The following is a 21,141-nucleotide window of genomic DNA, read 5'->3' on the forward strand; positions in this document are numbered from 1 at the left end:
CGCCCTGGTCGCTGCCGAAGAAAATGGTGCCCCCCAAATCCCAGTGCCCTAGTCAACCGCCTAGGTCGCCTAAATGGTTGCATCGGCCCTGGTCAGAGGCAGGATACTGGGCTAGATGGACTATCGGCCTGCTCCACTCTGGCGATGCCTGTGTTGCTCTGCCCAAAGCAGAGAGCTGGCTCCCATGGGGAGTAATCTCTGTGTGATTATTTGGCATGAGCTTTCTCTGACAGTGAGTCTCACTGTCTCTCTGCTGCACGTTTGAGTGGAGAGACGGACGCAATAGACTTAAAAAACAATGGGAAATGTATAGTGATTTGGAAAAAAAATTAAAATCTCTCTCACCAAGTGACTAAGATAGCCATCAAAAGTTACAGGGTAGCAAAACAAAGCAAAAAAAAGGGTGATGGGGAGAGGCAAAAGTATGTTTTCAGTGGACTGTATTGATCACAAAAAATTGAAAAATAAAACCCACAAAAATAATCACTTTCCAAACTGATGCAACAAAAATGATTGAACTTTGACATGATTTTTTTCTTTTTTTCTATCGGGATTTATTATTTTACTGGTTCCAACTCTGGGGAAGAAATGTCTCTGTCCAACAAACAAGTTGGAGTCAAGGAACGTGAAACGCAAGGACTGGGAAAGAGGTGGGGGCTGGGCCCCAGAACTGGGGTGGGAGGAATCTCTGTTCAGTTTTGCCCCACACCCTGTGAATCCTGGCTGGCGTCTGTTATTCTCATTCACCAACAGCCACCCCCCTCACAACTACACATACACACAGGCTGTACAGTGTGAGCTGCTGTTCACTCTCTCTCACACACACACAGTGGTTTGAGTCAATGTTCTCTCTCACACAAACACCCACCCACAGTATTGCGTGAGCCGCTGGTCTCACGCACACAGACACACACAGTGTGTGTTACACTTGCAATCGAATAACCACATTGGATACAAACCCATAGGCCAGTGCTGCTTGGGGGGGTTCATTAACAGGCACGTGGGGGCTGATTCTCTCCTCTCCCCCATGGGCTGGCTGCAGCGGTATCCATGCGCAGGCTGCCAGGACCCTCTGCAGGGCTGTGCACTGGAGCAGAATGCAGGGACCGATGGGTGCAATACGCTGTGGATCTAGGGACGATTCGCCTCAGAGCACAGAGATTTGTAAGGTGTTCCCTCTTCCACACCATAGGGTGACAATAGTCTATATGGTGATTGCACCCTCACTCTTCAGGGTGTTTAGCTGGAGGCTATGCTGCTTTTCCTTGCCTTGCCAAAGCATCTCTCTCCACCAGGAACCCCCCATCTCCCTCTCTCTAGATACCTGTGGTACTCGCCTGGCCCCCAGCCCCTTCACAGTGTTTAGTGTGTCTATCCTCCCAATGCCCGTGTGAGGCAGGAAGTGCTGTTACCTCCAGGGAGTTAAGGCACAGATGGTACGGCCCACATCCACAAAAACATTTAGGCTCCTTCCATTTGACCACGGGCACACAGGAAGCGTGTAGCAGAGCAAGGAGCTAGTGATGGTCCACAGATGGTTTCCTGGCCATTAAGCACCAACCTAAGAATTGCTCAGATTCTCCTGTATTTAAGGACAACCACAATGATTTACCCTGAAAAAAAATATGCTATCTCCATAGCATTTCTGTTTTACTGATTCAAAAGTAGTTGATTGTTGCATGCCATGCCATCTCTTCTGGTAGCCTTGCCGACAGGGTAGGGTGTGGGTGTGGTGTGAACTTCATATCACCTTGCATGACTGGAGCTGCAGGTGCGGGGAAAGGAGTCCCCTTGCTGCCTGAAGGATGGCAGGAATTCACACGCATGCCACAGGCTTTTCCTGGATTAGCTTAATAGAGCTGTGTCCTAAAAAAGGCTATTGGCCTGATTCAGAGTCCATTGAAGACTCCCACTGACATCTGTGGGCTTGGCTTAGGTCCTATTTGACTATCAAGTGTCCTGACTAAACTGGAAGTGGGTTCAAATCCCAGACAGAATTACTTAGATCTAAGATACTGTCAGTGGGAGTGTTATAAATAGCTAGACAGATACACAGCACAGTATTGCTAAAGGTAAATGTTACAAAAATTAAGAGGCAGGTACCTCTTGAAATAAGGAGCTTGTCTTGAAAATCATGAGATTTTTTAAAAAGAAAACAATAAATGTGTGGTTCTTTATATTTGCTTACTGGTTTCTGAGCCTCTAGGTTCATTTGTTCAGATGTTTCTCAGTAACCACAAAGGCTAGACATTTATTTTTCTTTTAAATGGAGGCTGAGATTCTCAGGGAATCATGGGACTCCAGGAGCTGGAGCTTTGAGAAAAAAACAACTATTGGGAAGCTTCAGATAAGTATCATGAATTCACAACACTGTAAGCAAGTCAGAGAGAGGAGAGTCTAGCATTTTGTGAGACTCATTGGAATTTATGAGTAGAAACATAAGAACATAGGAATGGCTATATTGGTCAGACCAATGGTCCACCTAGCCCAGTATCTTGTCTTCTGACAGTCATAAAGACCAGGTGTTTCAGAGGGAATGAACAGAACAGGGCAATTATTGAGCAATCCACCCTCTGATGTCCACTCCCAGCTTCTGGCACTTGGAGGCTAGGGACACCCAGAGCATGGGGTTGCATCCCTGACCATCTTGGCTAATAGCCATTGATGGACCTGTACACCATGAACTAACCTATTTTTTTTAACCCAGTTATACTTTTGGCCTTCACAACACCCCCTAGCAACAAGTTCTACACATTGACTGTGTGTGTGTGAAGAAATACTTCCTTTCGTTTAAACCTGCTGCCTATTCATTTCATTGAGTGACTCCTCGTTCTTGTGTTATGTGAAGGGGTAAATAACACTTCCCTGTTTATTTTCTCCACACCAGTCACGATTTTATAGACCTTGATCATCATTTTGAGTCGTCTCTTTTCCAAGCTGAAAAGTCTCAGTCTTATTAATCTTTCTTCATACAGAAGCTGTTCCATACCCCTAATCATTTTTGTTGCCCTTCTCTATATCTTTTCCAATTCTAAGATATGTTTATTGAGATGGGGCGACCAGAACAGCATGCAGTATTCAAGGGGTGGGTGTCTCATATATTTATATAGTGGCATTATGATATTTACTATCTTATTCTGGATCATTTTCCTAATGGTTCCTAACATACTGGTAGCTTTTTTGAGTGCCGCTGCAGATGTTTTCAAAGAACTATCCACAATGACTCCAAGATCTCTTTCTTGAGTGGTAACAGCTAATTTAGACCCCATCATTTTGAATGATTAGTTGGGATTATGTACAAAGTACCAACAGCACGAGCGGGATCCACATCAGGATGTCACTGTTATTCAAAGATTTTTATTTTTTATGAAAAAATATAAAATTTTATATCTTACACTACAAAAACATGTACACAAACAAAATGCACATAAAGCATCAAAGGAAAAAAATAAAAATAAAAGGAAATAAATACAGCAATGCTAAGCCTTCTATGAGTTAAAACTCCAATGCAGGAAATTGAGTTTAATGCAATTGAGGCAGTGTTTAATAGAGGTGCTCCGAGTCCTGACCCACCTGCACTAAGGGGTTTAGATGGACTTAATAATAAAGGACTCGAAACTATATGTTACTCTCAGACTGCTATCAATGTATTTCACACACTTCTTAATGACTAGTTTCAAAACTACAGCAGTCTTGAGAGTCACATTTTTTTGACCACTGGGACTTCTACATATTTATATTCAACACCGAATAGACACAACTTTTTCACCTTCATCATATTTTTGTTAACATATAGAAGGAATAAATAAAGTTTACAGCTGACTTTTTTTATCAGTATTCTTTTTTTTTCTTTTATGATTAGATAACTTCTCCAAAGAATAAAGGGAGGTCATTCTAAACAAGAACTGCGCCTAGAAAGACTTCCTCCTTCGGAGATGAAAAAGAACGTTATGAAAAGAATGTTCCTATCTACCATTCCCTTTGAAATATTCCCTTACAATTAGCAGCAAAATGGACTGGAAAAAAGTAATCTATGTAACCATGTGGGCTACTGAGTTGGAAAAGCAAACCACTTTGACTTACCTAGCTATATACTCTAAGTACAGCTAATATTTTAATTCTGAGGATCAAACTTCACCATCTTAACGTAGGTAACATTTGCATTTTTCTTTCAGGTTTTAATTTCTGGTACACCACTAGTAAGCACAGCTAACTATAGTACTTAGCTTTTTCCCCCCTCTATGCTTAGACAGAGCAAAACCAGAAAAATATTGTGACCTGATTCTACTGCATGACACTATATACAATATTCCACTTCTAATACCTGATTTTAACCTACAGTATATGATTTTACTTGCTACCCTTTCTTGTATAATAACAAAAAATACCTTCCAAGCGAAAATTTCTCTGCTTGTGCTTTGTATGATATCCCAACTCTGCTAAGGTAAAATAACGATTCATTGACTAAGATTTTAGGCTGCAATTTTCAGAGGGACCTAAGGGAGCTAGGTGCCTAGGGCCAGATCCTCAAAGATAGTTAGATGCCTACTCCCATTGGAATCAAATGGGAGTTAGGAGCCTAAATAGCATTGGGGATCTGGACCTGAGTCCCAGGGTCTCTTTTGAAAATTCCAGCTTAAAAACTGGGTGTCTAAGGATTGGACCCCAAATCCATATTTAGGATGGCTAAATGAATGGCTTGATTTTCCGATACGCTGAGCACCCAGCAGCTCCCTCTCTGGCTACAATAGGAACCTTGGCTGCACTTTGGAAAATCAGGGCACTTATTTAGGCCCCTCTTTTTAAAAATCATGGTCATGGGTTTTTTCACTCATATACAGAGTCTCTTATAAACAGATTTGTAGCATCGGAAGTGCTGGCATTAAATATAACAAGGTTTGTATATGTATTTAAATAATTAAGAAAAAGTGCCCAGTCTGTTAACAAATGCAATCTGGTTATGGGCATTCCTTTTTCTACTAGTTAACCATAAGGATATTCTGAAGGATGGTCCAACAAATGGCAATTGATTACACTGTTCTTGGAAGGTAATTCTCACCCTCCTGTAGTAAATCTCCCAAACACTGTATATGCGTTTGAAAAACACAAATGGCCAAGGGACTTTTGTTTTAAAAGCCCACAAAAAAGAACAAAACCAAACTCCCCCTTGCATTTTTCACAGAGCGCTAATTCACTCCATCAGTTAACAAGTGACTGAAGAGAACAGGTAGAAAAGGCAGAGGATAAGAGCTGGAAGTTGCTAAGAAAACTCTCTCCAAGTACAGATGATTGATGCAAGTGGCAATTGAAGAATTCCTCCAGAAGAAATAAGTTGTTTTGTCTGTCTTCCTACGGATTATTTTACAAAGCACTGCAGGCAGGAAGACGCAGAGGATCCCACAATGGTTCCCCCGACAGCTCTAATAACGTTATTTATTATTTGACAAATCTCCTTTATGTGCGGCAATTGTTATGTCTCGATTTGTTTTTGTTTTTCTTTGTGGCCCAGTGGCTGACAAAAATAAAACAATGGGACAAGAAATCACACAATCAAGATTTGTCAAACCTCCCCTTCTGCTTTGCTGCCTCACTGCATCTCATGAAAGCTCCCTGTATACATTGTCTCTTTTTTCCATTTCTCACATTTGCAGATGAATTTGGTACCTTTCCAATTGGTGACAGGTCCAGGGGTGAACAGATGTAGCAAGAAGGCATTTCTTTACTCCCTTTCCAGACACATCTGACTTCTTCCTACATCTGTTCACCCCTGCACCTGTCACCAATTGGAAAGGTACCATATCTGACTGAGAAGTAACTAACAGTTCTAGAAGGAAGATGGGTTTTTAGGTGTATGCTTTTACTAAACAAGTTTGCAGGAAACTCGCAGATGCACCAAAGGGATTTAGAAGCACAAGCCCCATAGAAAATCTTTCCTTGTGAGAGATTTTGTTTTATTAGAAGCTGCTATTTGTATTTGGGGGGTTGAGGAACTATAAAAAGAAGAAATGTTTAAGAACAACTAAAGTGGTATTCAGATACTTGCTTCTGAGTGAGAGGAATGAATAATTTAAGCAACAGATTAGGTGCTCTTTTTTGCCAGAGGTGAAGAAAAGAAAGGATATCATCTTCAAGAAAGAATGCTGCAAGATGCTATCCAACCCATATAAACAACGAATATTCCGTAGAATAATGAAAAATATTTGCCATTATTTGAGCAAGTCTTTCAATCCCTATCTTTATCAGAGCCTTTTTTTCCTTAAAACAAACTATGAGGCCTACTATGGACAATTGGAGAATTCCACCTATACAGAAATACAATCAAAGTCCCTCATTGTTTCAAGATGGGATTCAATGGGAGCTGGGTGCCTAATTCCCAAAGGTTCCTTTGAACCCGTGCTTTACAATGTGCATGTTCAAACAAATGACTCCATTACTATAGGATTCCACTGCATGTATCAAATTGAGCACATTTCCTCTTCTGCTCCCGTATGCTTTGGGACAGAGTGGGACATGTCTGTATCAAACTGGAACAAAGTGGGGGAGGTAATATCTTTTAATGGACCAACTTTGGTTGGTGAGAGAGATGCGCTATTGAGCTACACAGAGCTCTTCTTCAGGTCTGGCTTTATGTAGCTCGAAAGCTGGTCTCTTCCACAAATTGAAGTTGGTCCATTAAACGATTACCTCATTCCCCCCCTGGGATCAATATGGCTACCACACTGAAAAGAATCAAACTGTAACCTCCATCTTGTGTTAGGAACTCCATTTTGTATGATGTGCCAAACACAAGCCTAACCTTAATCAAGGGAAGGTTATTGAATTGTTTTGCAGATAGACACCCTACCCAAGAAAGCTGCTTGACATCTCACTGAAGGGACATCAGGAGAAAGCATCAATATGGCAGTCTAGGGCCACCCACTTTGATGGTCTCCCAACTGCTGACTCAATGGAACTATGGTTTTTCTACACTGGAGCCTGAGGGGAGGAGGGATAAGCTTTCCAGAGGAGCACCTGGGTGAAGGAGACAGAGACTGCACTTAAGAAGGATGCTGCTCTGAGTTCAGGGACTGCCTATCACCACAGAACTAATGTCTTGGTGGAACAAGAGGGCAGGAGGGACTTTGTCCAGACCACAGGCTCACAAGAGCGGTGAGATCAGACTAATGGAGCACTCAGGACTTTCGTTATTTTTTTATGCTCTGTAACTGCAATGTTTTGAAGAGTAACGTGTCTGTGGTGAAGAGATTCCTTGCCTAAGCTTGTGCTCCCTGCTTCCCTGCCATGTTGTCCTTTAAGGCATTAACCTCATACCCTAGAGAACCCACAGCCTCAGTGGAGTTCTGGGCAAGCGTGTGTAAGCAACTGTGTGGCTCAGGTGGTCAGAGGCACTGGTTTTATTGACTAGGGTGGTGGACTGACAAGCCAAGGAAAGGCTCAAGACAAGAGGTCTGAGCCTGGGAGTGTGCCCTATAGACCCAGAGCTAAAAACAGTGACTAGTCTCCACCCAGACCCAGTTGGCTTGGAAGCACATGGGTCCCTGAGATTAAGTCCATTTGCAGCAGACTGGTTACAGTACACAGGAGTGCTGAGCCAGGCTGGATATTTTAGGGGGAGACTTTCAAAGGTACAGAAGAAATTAGGTACCCAGCTGCCATTGAAAGTCAATGTGAGTTGGATGGCTAACTCCCATTTATGCTTTGGAAACCTGCCCCTTAATATCCAGGGCTCATGTAGAAACAGAGAGAGAAATGACTTTTATTGAAATGCATGCTTGTTACCTCACATATGTAATTCAAACTCCTGAAAGCTTTGTTTTTGAACCAAAGAGCGGCAAAAATACAAGCAAACTGGTAGCACAAACCAACCAAAACCAAACCAATCAAAACCAAATCTAACCAAAAATCCTTGTACCTGGGTGTGTAGCAAACTGTACAGTATATACATATTAATCATGTATTCATCTCCCAGAAGAGCAAATTAAAAGGAACTTTATAACACAGAGGGGGAAAAATATACACCCTGTATTGTATTTGCCACTGAACAAGCAACGTTTCTACACTAGTCTCTATAACTTAATGCTGTGTAACAGCATTTTTTTAAATTTACAAAACAAAATATCTATCAAGAAATAATCTAATCATATTGCTCTTCAATACACTTCTGTAGACAATTAAGACTTGAAGTAAACTTCAGTAAACTGCAGCTTTTGTTAGCCCATGAATGGCTACAAAACTTTTCCATTCAAGTAAGTCCTTGGAAGTATTAACATGTGCTGCCATAATCCAGTATATAAAGGTGCTCTATATATATTCCATGTACAGACAAAGTGTGGTGGGAAGGCTTTTTCTTGTTGTTGTTGCTGAAGCATAAGAAAATGGTTAACCTCATGTACAGTAGATCCATTTCCATGCATGTTACATTTACTTCATGAATATGAAGACACAAATAGGAAGGAAAGGAAAATTTTAGTCAAACACTGATTATAAATTATGTGGCAGAGGCCAGCCAATGTCCTTCAGTTATAGAAATAACTGACTTTCCCTTTTTTTTTCTTTTTTTCTTATAATAAATCTCAGGGCTAGTTTACAAAGTGCAGGGTCGATCACTTGAGAAAGTGACTTTAAAACCAAGTTACAATGGCACCATCCCATTCACCAACTGGACCTTCATCTCTTGAAGGCTGCTCATTATCTTCTTCTGGTGACCAACAAGTGTCACTCCGAGCCGCCTCAAATCCCTGTGTGGAGAAAGCACATGTAGGTTCTCTAGATTACTGTGGGCAGATCTCAGTATGTAAGAACTTTTAGGTGCTGTAAATGGATAGTGATACTAACACCTCACGCTTACCATACATGGATCTCAGACTGCTTTACAAAGGAGGTATCATCATCCTTTTTTTTTTTTTTTAAACAGATGGGGAAATCTCAGGCCCTGAGAAGTGAAGTAATTTGCCAGGAACATATAGCAGGCCAGAGCTTAAATAAGGAGCTAGGAGCCAAACTTTGATCTCCTCATTCTGAAAATGTTGGACCTAACTGTGTAAATGTGAAACATCTGATCTGAACATCGCACCAGACGAAACTATTTCCTTCGGCTGATGTTCTGAGCAGATTACAGTGAATACATCAAAATGATGGCATAGCCTCTGGCTTTAATTTTCTCATCAGATTGGAGAGTCAAAGCTTTATTCCTTTTATCAAACACATACAGAAACGTCTGGTTGCAGTGAGAGCGCTGGGGGCTGCACTAGTATGAAAATCAGCCTCTTAATCAAGCTGTTTTGCTCGATATGTGTGTTAGCCAAACCCCAAGTGGGCTCGTTTATACCACAGGAGCAATTCAGCACACTAGGGACGTCCAGTTCAGACTTCCCACTCCTTGACAAACACCTCCCAGTCTGGGCGACAGACTTTTGGGGCTCAGTGTAATTATCTTAATGGGTTATGTGGATATAAACTACAAGACTCAAGATAATCTGCTGGCAGTTTATTGGGTTGGAGGCTGTTAAATGAACCATGCTTGATTCTTGGGAAATTCTGTAGAATGTATAAAGATTTTGTTGCTTGTCTCCACCAGTAGGTGCCAGCATTAAGCAGAAGAAAGTGCTCTTTTACCTAAAAGTGAATTAAATATTAAAGATCCTATTAGGACGTCATATTTTCTTAAGGAGAACAATTTGAATGGGGAATTTTGCTGTAAAAATTATGTCATAATATGGCTTTAGGGCTATTATTTATGCTAATGTTTGGGAGGGAAGGATCCAGTCATGTGTATTTATGTTTCTGACATAAGATGACATGATTGTTAGAATACCTATCAATGATTCTGAAGGGATGAGGGGCCCCGTCCTGAAGCCTTTCTATGCGAGGAACTCTAGAATTCCACCTGTGAAGTGCCTTCTAAATCAGGTCTGGAGTAATTGATGTAGCAATTTTTACGATATAAGGGTTCTAATCTCCTTTTTCCTACATGCACATAACTCCAATTGATGCCAATGGGAGTTTCATGAGCACATTGGGTGGGATTTTCGAAAGTGCCCAAGTAATTTAGGAGCACTGAAAATCATTGGGACTTGTGCTCAGGAACTTCTGAAAATCCCTCCCCTCTAGAAGAATACTGATCACTGTGGGGGCCAGTTTCTCCAAATCGCTCGGCACCCAGCAGGTCCCAAAATCTGGCTACTTCCTTCAGATGTCTAAATGGGAGCAGAGTTATTTTGAAAATCTGACCTAAGGGATTCTGTGTTCAATCATCAGACTGTATCTCAAAAACTGTTTTGTATACAAAATGAGCAGGACTGACACGGGTATTTTAACAAGTAATCCTGTCCAAGGGAAAGCTAGATCTCTCCTCCACAGACTGACAAATTTTCAGCCTTTTGGGTTGGAACAAGCCTGCTTTGTTTAGTTACACTGCCACCTTTCAGCTGGTGCATGAGATGCATAAAGGAAGTCACAACCTGCGTGCGACAGAGGTCAGGGAACCACAACTGCATGCTCGCTATTTGGAACAAAGGACTTTTAATGGCTGCAAAAGTGTCTAACTTTTTCTGAGACAGACCTTTCATTTTGGCCTCCACTGAATTGTGAAAATGGTTCAGCAACTGATACAGCAATCTTAATAATGAAGAAACAGGTGGGAATGCCATTGCAATAGGGGTGATTTATTTTCAGTACACAGCACAGCTGGTAATGTATACCAGAAATAGGATGGCAGGGTCAGATTTTTAAAAAGGGTCAAAACCCTCCCCCCATTTTTTTTCAGCAGGAACTGTTGGGGGACGAGCTCATTTGAAAATCCAGACCCTTCACTTAAAGTACCTAAAATGGGAGCTTAGCTTTTCTGGAAACCTGGCCCCAAATATTTAATACATTCATAGTTTCTCTGATGGAATCACTCTGCTCCAGCCATGCAATGCAGACCAGCCAGCCTGAAACGCTAGTGGGTGTTTGCATTCCATATGCAATTCTATTAATCCAATATTAAAACTCCCTCATAAACTAGAGTAGCAGTTGGTTTCCTCTTCCCAAAGCCAATCCAGAATTTTTGATACTTACTACCCTGCTCTTTTCCCTTGCCATAACATGCCCTCCATAACCCAATATACCTCTTGATTAAAAAGAGAGAGAGAGAGAGAGAGAGAGACTGGGAAAAATACAGAAGTTTCCAGTTTCGGACTATAAGCTGTCACCAGGGGATCTACTGTATTAACTAAATATTGGAGTGAAGGGTCCTGATCCTGCTATATATGAAGCCATTGGACATGATTGTGGGTGGTACCGGCGCAGGGGAGAGATGTCATGGTGCTCCTCCATCTGCACAGGGTGTGGCCACAAGCCCTCTGGGGAAAGCAGTCCATGATCATCTTTACAAATCACCCTAGCTTCCATGGAGGTTTTCCTTCCTAGTGCCCCAGTGGGTGCTAGGTATCTGAAAGGTTATAAAGAAGGGCAGCAGTAAGGCGGAGCAGGGGAAGAGAAGGGTTACTTACCTGTAACTGGAGGGATGTGTAGTCCCTATCTGTATTCCACAGAGGGTTTATGCATGTGCCCATGCATCCAGAGCCAGATAATTTGAAAGTAGTCGTGTCTGTTAGTCCATGCACGCACCCTTTCTTCACCTCATGGTTCCATCTGAGGCGATAAAGGGCAGGGTGGACTGACCACATCTACGGTTCCTTCTCCACCGCAAATCAAACAGATCTACAGCAGAGGGGAAGGAGGGTGGGACTGGAATACAGATAGGGACCACACATCTTGGAAGAACCTCCAGTTACAGGTAAGTAACTTCCTCTTCTTCTTCTTCGAAAGATGGTCCCTATTGTATTCCACTGAGGTGACTGACAAGCAGTACCTAATTCAGAGAAAAGTGTGAGGAAGAGGATGAAACAGTTGAATGGGGGACAGCCAGGCCAAATGAGGCATCCGTTGCAGAGTTCTGCACCAAGGCATAGTGTAAAGCAAAGGAATTCACCGAACACTACATGGCTGCTCAGCATATGTCTGGAAGCAAGAGATTGTAGAGGGTGGCTGTAGTCAATGCTTGGGCTCTTGCAGAATGTGCTCTCACTCCAAGGGGTACATGCAGTTGCGACAACTGGCAGAGTGTAATACACCCCAAAATCCATTTGGAAATCCTCTGTGTGGAGATTGCCTGCTCCTTAATCTTCTCAGTTATAGCAATCAATAGTCTAGGGGACTTCCTGATTGGCCCTATCCTCTATAGGTAGAAGGCCATGGCCCTGCTAACAGAAAACGTCGCTCCTCCACTGAGGCGTGAGACTTTGGAAAGAAAGAAGATAAGTGTATGGGTTAGTTAACATGAAACCAGGATATGACCTTTGGTAGAAACTTGGGGTGTAGGCACAGGGAGACTTTGTCCTTATGAAACATGGTGAAAGGGGGATCTGCCATTATGGCCCCAAGTTCACCTACCGCTCTTGCCAAAGTAATAGCCAGTAGGAAGGTGACTTTCATGGAAAGGAGGTACATAGAGCAAGAAGCCAGAGACTCTACGGGCAGTTTCATTAATGCTGATAGAACGAGGTTGATGTTCCACTGGGGAGTGATAGGTGGTATGGGTGGGAAAGTCCTGAGGAGACCTTTTCAAAACATGGTAGTCAACAGTTGTGTAAATATGGAGTGTCCTTCCATGGGAGAGTGGAAGACACTGATAGCTGCTATGTGGAGCTTGAGAGAATTGATGGAGAGCCCTGATGTCTTCCAGGACAGGAGGTAGTCCAAAAGAAGAGGAATGTCCACTTCCCCGGGGGAAAGACCTTTCTGCTGGGCCCAGGAAGTGATGTGTTTCCACTTGGCCCAATTGGGATTCTTGACTTGTCTCTTTCCTGCAGCTCGAAAGGATGTCTTGCACTGCCGATGAATACTCCCATTCTAGAGAAGATGCCCTTCCAAATACCAAGCTCTGAGGTGAAACATCTGCACATTGGGATGTCTAATCTTGCCATTGTGCTGCATGAGCAGCTCCTGGAAAGTGGGTAGGGGTAGTGGTGGATGGGCCAACATGTGGAGAAGGTTGGGAAACCAAAACTGGAGCGACCAAAATGGGGTGATCAGAAGAACTGTGGCTCTCTGCCACCTGTTCTTGTGGAGGACTTGTGGGAGCAGTAGAAGAGGCGGGAAGGCATAGCTGATCTGGTCCGATCAATGGAGGATGAAGACATCACCCTGAGAATGGATACTGACACCCTGCCTTTAGCAGCATGTACTGCATTTGTTGTTGACATGGTAGGCAAAGAGGTCTCTGGTTGGAGACCCCCGTTAGCTGAAGAGGTCATTTAGCATGGAGTCATGGAGCTCCTGTTTGGTGACAAATCTTCTGCTGAGAGAGACTGCAATCACATTCTGAGTCCCTGAAAAATAGGTTGCCAAAAACAGGATCTTATGGGCAATGCACCAATCCCAGAGACTGACTGCTTCCACAACCTTGTGCCAACTTGTTTGTTGATGTAATAAATGGTGGTAGTGTTGTCCAATTTCCTAAAAACATGATAGGAGCAAATGGATGGGAGAAATGCTTGACATGTTCAGACCAACCAGAGTTCCAGAATGTTGATGCGCATCCTGAAATCCCGAGGGGTCCATGTCCCTTGCATCATGTGGTCTCCCATGTGAGCTCCCGATCCTTTGAGGGGTGTATCTATGAGGATCGTCCTGTCCTGGGAGGATGGGAGGAAGGGGATCCCTGTACAGACCTTCCGGGGTCCACTACTGGAGGGAAGATAGCACCTCATGGAGTGACTGACAGCATAAGGTCCATGGCACATCACTTAGGTGAGTAAACATGCTCAAACCACATCTGTAGGCAGTGGAGTTGGAGGTGAGCGAAGGAGGTGATGTATGTGCAGGCTGCTATGTGGTCAAGGAGGGATTAGCAAGTCTTGACTGGGACAGACTGTTGACTACTTGGTCAACGAGTTCCTGCAGAGTCTGGAATCTGTCCCTTGATACCTAAGCTCAGGCTGTGACTGAATTGATGGAGGCTCCTACGAAGTCCAAGGACTGTGTGAGAATCAAAGTTGATTTTTTGACATTTGACTCTCAGGAAAGAAAGAAATCTGAGCAACATGGAGGTCCAGATTCGAGTTTCATCTGGATCATGCTGCTAGTAACCAGTCGCTGAGATAGGGAAAAATAAATACCCTGGAGTGCCTGAGGTGAACTTTGTTGAAGACCCGGTGAGCAGTAGTGAGTCCAAATGGACCCTGTACTGAAAATGGTAAGGACCCACCATGAACCTCAGGAATGTTTGTGGGTTGGATGTATGTCTATATGAAAACAGGTGGCCCACATATTGAGAGTCATAAACCATATGCCTTTTTTCTAGTGATGGTATGATGGCCTCTAACGTGACTATATGAAAGTTGGGGTTGTGGATGAAGCAGTTGAGGTGATGGTAGATCCAGGATTGGTCTCCACCTGCCCTTCTTCTTGGGTACCAGGAAGTAAGTCAAATAGAAACCTATTCCCTGATAGCTGGAGGAACACACTCTATTGCTCCCCTTTGCAGTAAGGAATCTACTTCTAGAGCAAAGATGCTGCCATGAGAGTGGTCCCTGAAAAGGGATTGGAGTAGAGGATGTGGATGAGATAGCATGATGAACTTGATTGTTTAGCCATAGTGGATGATATCCAGGACCCACTTGTCCATTGTTATTGCTCTTGAAGCTGGTAAAAAGAGAGCTAGGTGACCCCCAAAGGGGACGTGTTTGTTGCCTGGCAGTATTTGTTGCATGGTGGTTGATGGCTTTCTAACAGCTTTCAGAAATATTGTTAACATGAGATGATGAAGACTGCAAAGGGGAGTCTGGAGGGTGGGATCGTTGGGTCTTTCGGCACTTATGAGGAGATGCATATGGTCTTTGGTGGAAGAACTGGGGAGTCCTGAACTGCTGAGTAGGTGGCATGTGGTAGAATTTCTGCTTGGATGCAGATGTATGGATACCCGGCTCTGAAATCCTTGAGGGAGGGGAGGGAATCATGAGTCTTCAGATTAAACTGGTGCGACTCATGTCCAGTTTTGGGCCCCATACTACAAGAAAGATGTGGAAAAATTGGAACGAGTCCAGTGGAAGGCAACAAAAATGATTAGGGGGCTGGAGCACATGACTTATGAGGAGAGATTGAGGGAACTGCAATTGTTTAGTCTGCAGAAGAGAAGAATGAGGGGGGATTTGATAGCTGCTTTCAACTACCTGAAAGGGGGTTCCAAAGATGATGGATCTAGACTGTTCTCAGTGGTAGCAGATGATAGAACAAGGAGTAATGGTCTCCAGTTGCAGTGGAAGAGGTTTAGGTTGGATATTAGGAAAAACTTTTTCACTAGGAGGGTGGTGAAGCACTGGAATGGGTTACCTAGGGAGGTGGTGGAATCTCCTTCCTTAGAGGTTTTTAAGGTCAGGCTTGACAAAGCCCTGGCTGGGATGATTTAGTTGGGAATTGGTCCTGCTTTGAGCAGGAGGTTGGACTAGATACCTCCTGAGGTTCCTTCCAACCCTGATATTCTATGATTCTATGATCGAAAGGGAGATCCTCAATGGTATTTTGCACCTCTATGGGGAAACAGGATGAGGGCAGCCAGGATTCCCTCTGCATGACAATGCCCATGGCTATAGAATACAACTAGGTATCCGCAGCATCTACAGCTGACTGCAGTGGTTTGCCATCAGTTTGCCCTCCTCCAGGATAGATTGAAAACACATTTGATCTTGCTGAGGTAGCTTTTCAGTAAAGTCCTCCAACTGTCTGTAGTTGAGGAAGTCATATTTGGGCAGCAAGGCCTGGTAGTTTGAAATTCAAAATTGAAGTCTAGAGGGAAGACCTTGCGTCCCAGAAAGTTTATGTTTTTGCCCTCCTTATCCGATGGGGTGGAGTGTGGCTGTTGCTGTCTACACCATTCCATTACTGCTTACACAAGAAGGAATTGGGGGGAGGGGATTGGGGGGGAGAAAATAAACTCTGACCCCAGGGGGAACTAGTAAACAAATTCCCCAATGGCCTCCCTTCTACTAAAACTACTACTAAAAACTAAACTCTTTTAAAAACAGCAAAAACTAGAAAACTAACTATAAACTGGGTTTGTTAGAGATAAGAGGACACTAGCAGCTCCAACTTGGACCATGCATCAGAGAGAAGGAACCGGAAATGCAATCGTTCCACCTGCCCTTTATTACCTCGGATGAAACAATGAGGTGAAGCAAGGGCTCATGTGCAGACCAACAGACACCACTACTTTCAAATTCTCCAGCTCCGGACTTATGGTGTACATGCATAAACCCTCAGTGGAATACAATAGGGACCATCACTTGAAGAAGAATGTCTTTGCCTTATTTAATGTTGCCTTGTACATTAGAAGGGAAGTGGCGACATTCTCAAAAACACCTAAGGGTTGGTCTACACTATGAACTTCCATCACCATAGTTACGTCTTTCAGGAACGTCAAAAATCCACCCCCCTGTGAGATGTATCTATATCGACATAACCTCCAGTGTAGACAACCCTGGGTTGACAGAAGAATCCTTCCATTGACATAACTACCGCCTCTCAGAGAGGTGGATTACCTACGCCGATGGGAGAACCCCTCCCATTGGCACAGGTATTGTCTATACTGGAGCGCTACAGTGGCGTAGCTGCAGTGGCACTGCTGTGGCGTTTAAAGTATAGACAAGGCCTGAGAAGCCTAGAGGTATCTCTACAGTGCGATACAAGACCTGTGGCACAGCTGAGGCTTGGGGGCTAAAAATTGCAGTGTAGATGTTGAGGCTCAGGCTGAAGTCTAGGATCTGAAACCCTGTGGGGGGCAGGGACTTGCGCCTGGGCTCCAGCCTGAGTGTAAACATCTAGATGGCATTTTTTAGCCCTGCAGCCCAAGCCCCATGAGTCTGAGTCAATTGACCTGGGTTCTGAGACACGGTGCCGCAGGGTTTTTATTGCAGTGTAGACATACCCTAGAAGTCCCATTTTCATAAATGAGTTAGGCCCTTCCGAGTTCCTAAGGGTCTAAGTTGCTTTTGAAAATGGGACTGAGTCATTTTTGAAAATATTTCCCCAAATCTTTAAAAGGTACTTTACCTTCTCCCCTACTCACCCAGGCACCTACCACTGGGCACAGGCATCAGGCAACTGAATGTGTAAAAATGGCTGCCTCACCATTTGCAAGTCAAGTTATTCACCTGTGTGCAGGAATGGCACACAGGATCCTGGGGATCGTGGGTGCAGCAAGGGAGGTTTAGGCTGAACATTAGGAAAAAGTTCCTAACCGTCAGGGTGGTTAAACACTGGAATAAATTGCCCAGGGGGGTTGTGGAATCTCCATCTCTGGAGATATTTAAGAGTAGGTTAGATAAATTTCTATCCAGGATGGTCTAGACAGTATTTGGTCCTGCCATGAGGGCAGGGGACTGGACTCAATGACCTCTCGAGGTCCCTTCCAGTCCTAGAATCTATGAATCTAAGAATCTGTGCAAGCGCAAAAGCACTGAGCCTCCATTTGTTAAAATAGGTGCCCCGGAGTATCAATGCAACTGCCATGTCTACACCGTTAAGAGTTCTCTCCTTCTTCATTTCCTTTCTTTGGTCTATAGTTGAAAATGAAAATAAACATGAGTTCAAAGCTGTGTGCTACAGCCGTGTTAATGATCTGACATCAACAGACCAAAGCCAAGGAAATCAGAGCAAAAATTGCTGTTTTGTCCTTAGTTGTTTCCATGGAGCTCATTCCTTACACCACCACAGATGGCATGTGCTTCAGGAATAGACACTGTCCTGAAAGCCCAGCTCCAAACATAGTTCGGGACAATGCGGTGGTCTCTTTCACTGTGCTATAGCTTATACTTCCATTAACCGAATTCTTATGCTTAAAGATTGGGCAAGAAAAATCTTTAAAACACTTTATTTAGCAACAATTCTGCTTATACACCATGGACCAGATTTTCAAATTCAGGGCGAAAGAACTGAGCTTCCATTTAAGCAACTAAGTAAAAGGCAGATTTCCAGAAATGTTCAGCACCCAGCATCTCACAACCTGGCCGCATAGATCAGCTGTTTTCCATTTCCCATTTCAGAGCCAGATTCTGCCACTCTTACTCAGGTTGCATGGTACCTTAGTCCTATGGAATCAATGCGACTGCTCCAGGTACCACTCAACTTGAGTGAGAGTGTACGGATTGGTTCCTTAGGCTGGGATTTTCAGAGGATATAAGGGAACTAGGCACTCACTTACTAGAGACTTGTGAATGAAATAAGCATCTTTGTTTTTTTAACAGTTCATCTGCTCTTGTTCATTATTCCCTCCCTGCATCATCACAAGGTCAGAGCTGGTTCCTCTGGAAATAACCGTGATGTCACAAACTGAGGATTGGGGTTTTAGGGTAAGAATAAGCAGCAAGAGCAGGTGAATCCTTGAATATTTGTCATTCAAATTATTTTTTAAAAAAATTAATAAATAATTAATTTTATTGTATAAGAAAAATTACAATGCAAAGCAACACAACATATATCATTACAAATATTCATAGCTGTTCAATTAATAACAACCCCCCAGGTGTCCTGAGATTCAGTAAATACAGGTTTTTCAAAAGGTATGGGATAGTAGTCCACATTTCATTAGTAATAGGTCCGATCAAGTGCCAGATTGAGAGTCAAGTCATGGTCTATCTATTCTTGAGTGTTGTCCTGGTCAGGTTATTCTTGTTGTGTAATGAAAGAGCTCCAGACACACTCAAAGTCACTAGCTGGTCCACAAGTTTAAAGAGCAGGCCTTCTCCAATCCGCACAGTTTCCTTCAAGTCTGATATCCATTCGGAAACAGGGGCTGGTGGGTGAGGCTCCACCTTTCACAAGGTGATTCATCCCTTTGCAAGAATTAGAACTAAATGTAGACATCACTCTTTGAACACATTCATTTTCAGGTCTTTGCTTAAGCAGGCAGAGCTCAGGACTTGGGGCGATATTCACATTAGCCTTTTATTTTTTAATTTTCCATTTGTTGCTACCAGGGAGTCATTTCTGGGACACATGCATTCATTTGAACCTGCCATTGGTGGCAGTTGGGATTTTTATTTGATTGGTGAGAGGACAGAACAGGATTTTCAAAAGTAACCAGTGATTTCAGGGGCCTCCATTTTTGGGTGTCCAACTTGTGATGTCTTAACTAGGCCTAGTTTTCAGAAAGCTCTGAGCAGCTGCTCTCTGAAAATCAGACCCTTTTAAGATGACTCTAGTTGGGCACCCAAACTCACTAGTCACTTTCAAAAATTTTGGCCATAGTCTTTGAGGGGGCTTAATATATTTTTTCCAGTGGAATGTAGAACAGTTCTCTTTATTTCACATTAATTATATTATTCTGTATTATTGGGCTGGGATGGTCCAGCACTCCTCTTTCTATCTAACCTCCACCTCTGTCGCCATACAGGTTGAATTTTGCATCTACAGTCTTACATAGTGTTTGGAGAAGACCTCATGTATTTTAAAGGATGTTTTGCTGGTGCAATTTGGGAAATGAAAACTACTTTCAAATGTTCTTGTTTTCACCTGATCCCCCCAAGTCCCAGCTCTGAAATATATTGAACAGTTGCCTATATTGACAATGACATGTAACATTTAACCTGAATTCTTATTTGCACTGTACAAAATATTTTGTTGTCCCCTTTTACGAAAAAAAAAAAAACCTTTTTAATCAGTAAATAATGCTGTGTGTTCCCAGGTTCATTTTTTTTTCCTAATAGCAATTAAAGAACCTATACAATTATAGGATGGATCCACATTAGTAGCCAGAAAAGCATTTCTTTCCTTATTTGAGAAACAACGTCTCGGATCCTCAGCTGGTGTCATTCAGCCTAGCTTTGTTGACTTCAAAGGAGTAATGCTGGTTTACACCAGCCGAGGATCTAACCTCGGTCTTTGACAATTTTCATTTTGGACTATTAAAGTCAATGGAGATTTGCTAACTGACATCAGCTGAGGATCTGGCCATCTGTGTTTTTAACATATATAAAGGATATCACAGAGTTTTGCTTTGTTTTTGTTTTTTTTTCCAATTAGCCTGTTATAATTTTCTCACGAACACCATTGACTTGCGTGCAGATTATCTGACCAAACCAAGGTAGCTTGTGTTCTAACTGTAAAGTGAGATTGTACAATGGCAGAAGCTGTCTCAGAACCCAGCATGACCTGTGAGAGCACCTAGATTCCCTGCCTTTTATTTGCTCACAAAAATACCTTGATAGGGCCTGATCCTGAGCAGGCATAAACTGGTGTAGTTACACTGAAGTCACGGGACCTTTACCGATTTATACCAGCTGACGATGTGATTCATGGAAACTAAGCACAGAAATAGTATGCCACTCAATTGTAAAGGAAACTCCCCATTGATTTTAATGAAGAGTACATTATATGGATATTTCTTAGGGCTCCGTTGTGTAAGCCTTATTCACATTGGTTAGCAATCGATCGGGCACATAGTCTCATTGACTTCATTGGAATTACATGCGTGAGAAAGGGCTCGTTGTTTTGTTTAAGGCAGTGGTTCTCAAACTTTTGTACTGGGGACCCCTTTCACATAGCAAGCCTCTGAGTGAGACCCCCCTTATACATTAAAAACACTTTTAACAAATATTTAACACTATTATAAATACTGGAGGTGAAGTGGTGTTTGGGGTGGAGACTGACAGCTTGCGACCCCCCATGTAATAACCTCGTGACCCCCTGAGGGGTCACGACCCCCCAGTTTGAGAACTCCTGGGTTAAGGGCTTTAAAGAATATATGGAGGAGCAGTGTGGATATAGTTTGAAATATATCATTACAGTTTGGAAGAATGGCCAAGTAGTTGCTATTTACAAAAACCTGACTTCAGAATATAACATGGATCTTTCTTTTCAGTTTAAAAAGTCAAACACAGGAAAACAGAATTAAAAAGCCTGCGATACTCTCCAGGGTTCCAGCCCCTTTGCACTGCTCTGGGGTTGTGAAGGGATTTCAAGGCAGCTGGATTTGGTCAGCTGAGCAGTAACCCATTGTGGCAGTGCTAGTAAAGGGACAACAGACAACAGACCCTGATACTGTCCCATCCCAACACAGTGTTGGTACGGGGCCCTTGGATACTGTTACCAGCGGGCAGAGTT

The 21,141-nt window shown here is 43.0% G+C and overlaps 1 protein-coding gene across 4 annotated transcripts in view; it reads right to left on the reverse strand.

The window, feature by feature from the left end:
- Positions 1–6,581: 6,581 nt before the first annotated feature.
- The window catches only part of EPHA5 (EPH receptor A5), a 340,760-nt gene continuing 326,200 nt past the window's right edge, over positions 6,582–21,141 (reverse strand). For 2 of the 4 annotated variants that reach the window (XM_045018677.1, XM_045018676.1), the window contains exon 18: positions 6,582–8,738. In XM_045018677.1, the coding sequence (XP_044874612.1) occupies positions 8,633–8,738 (106 nt within the window). In that variant the 3' untranslated portion in view covers positions 6,582–8,632. Of the gene's footprint in view, positions 8,739–18,512; positions 18,873–21,141 lie in introns of those variants that run through there. The other 2 variants (XM_045018675.1, XM_045018674.1) reach the window with 1 other exon arrangement.

The sequence above is a fragment of the Mauremys mutica genome, chromosome 5 (genome assembly GCF_020497125.1).
Source record: "Mauremys mutica isolate MM-2020 ecotype Southern chromosome 5, ASM2049712v1, whole genome shotgun sequence".
Taxonomy (NCBI): Eukaryota; Metazoa; Chordata; order Testudines; family Geoemydidae; genus Mauremys; species Mauremys mutica.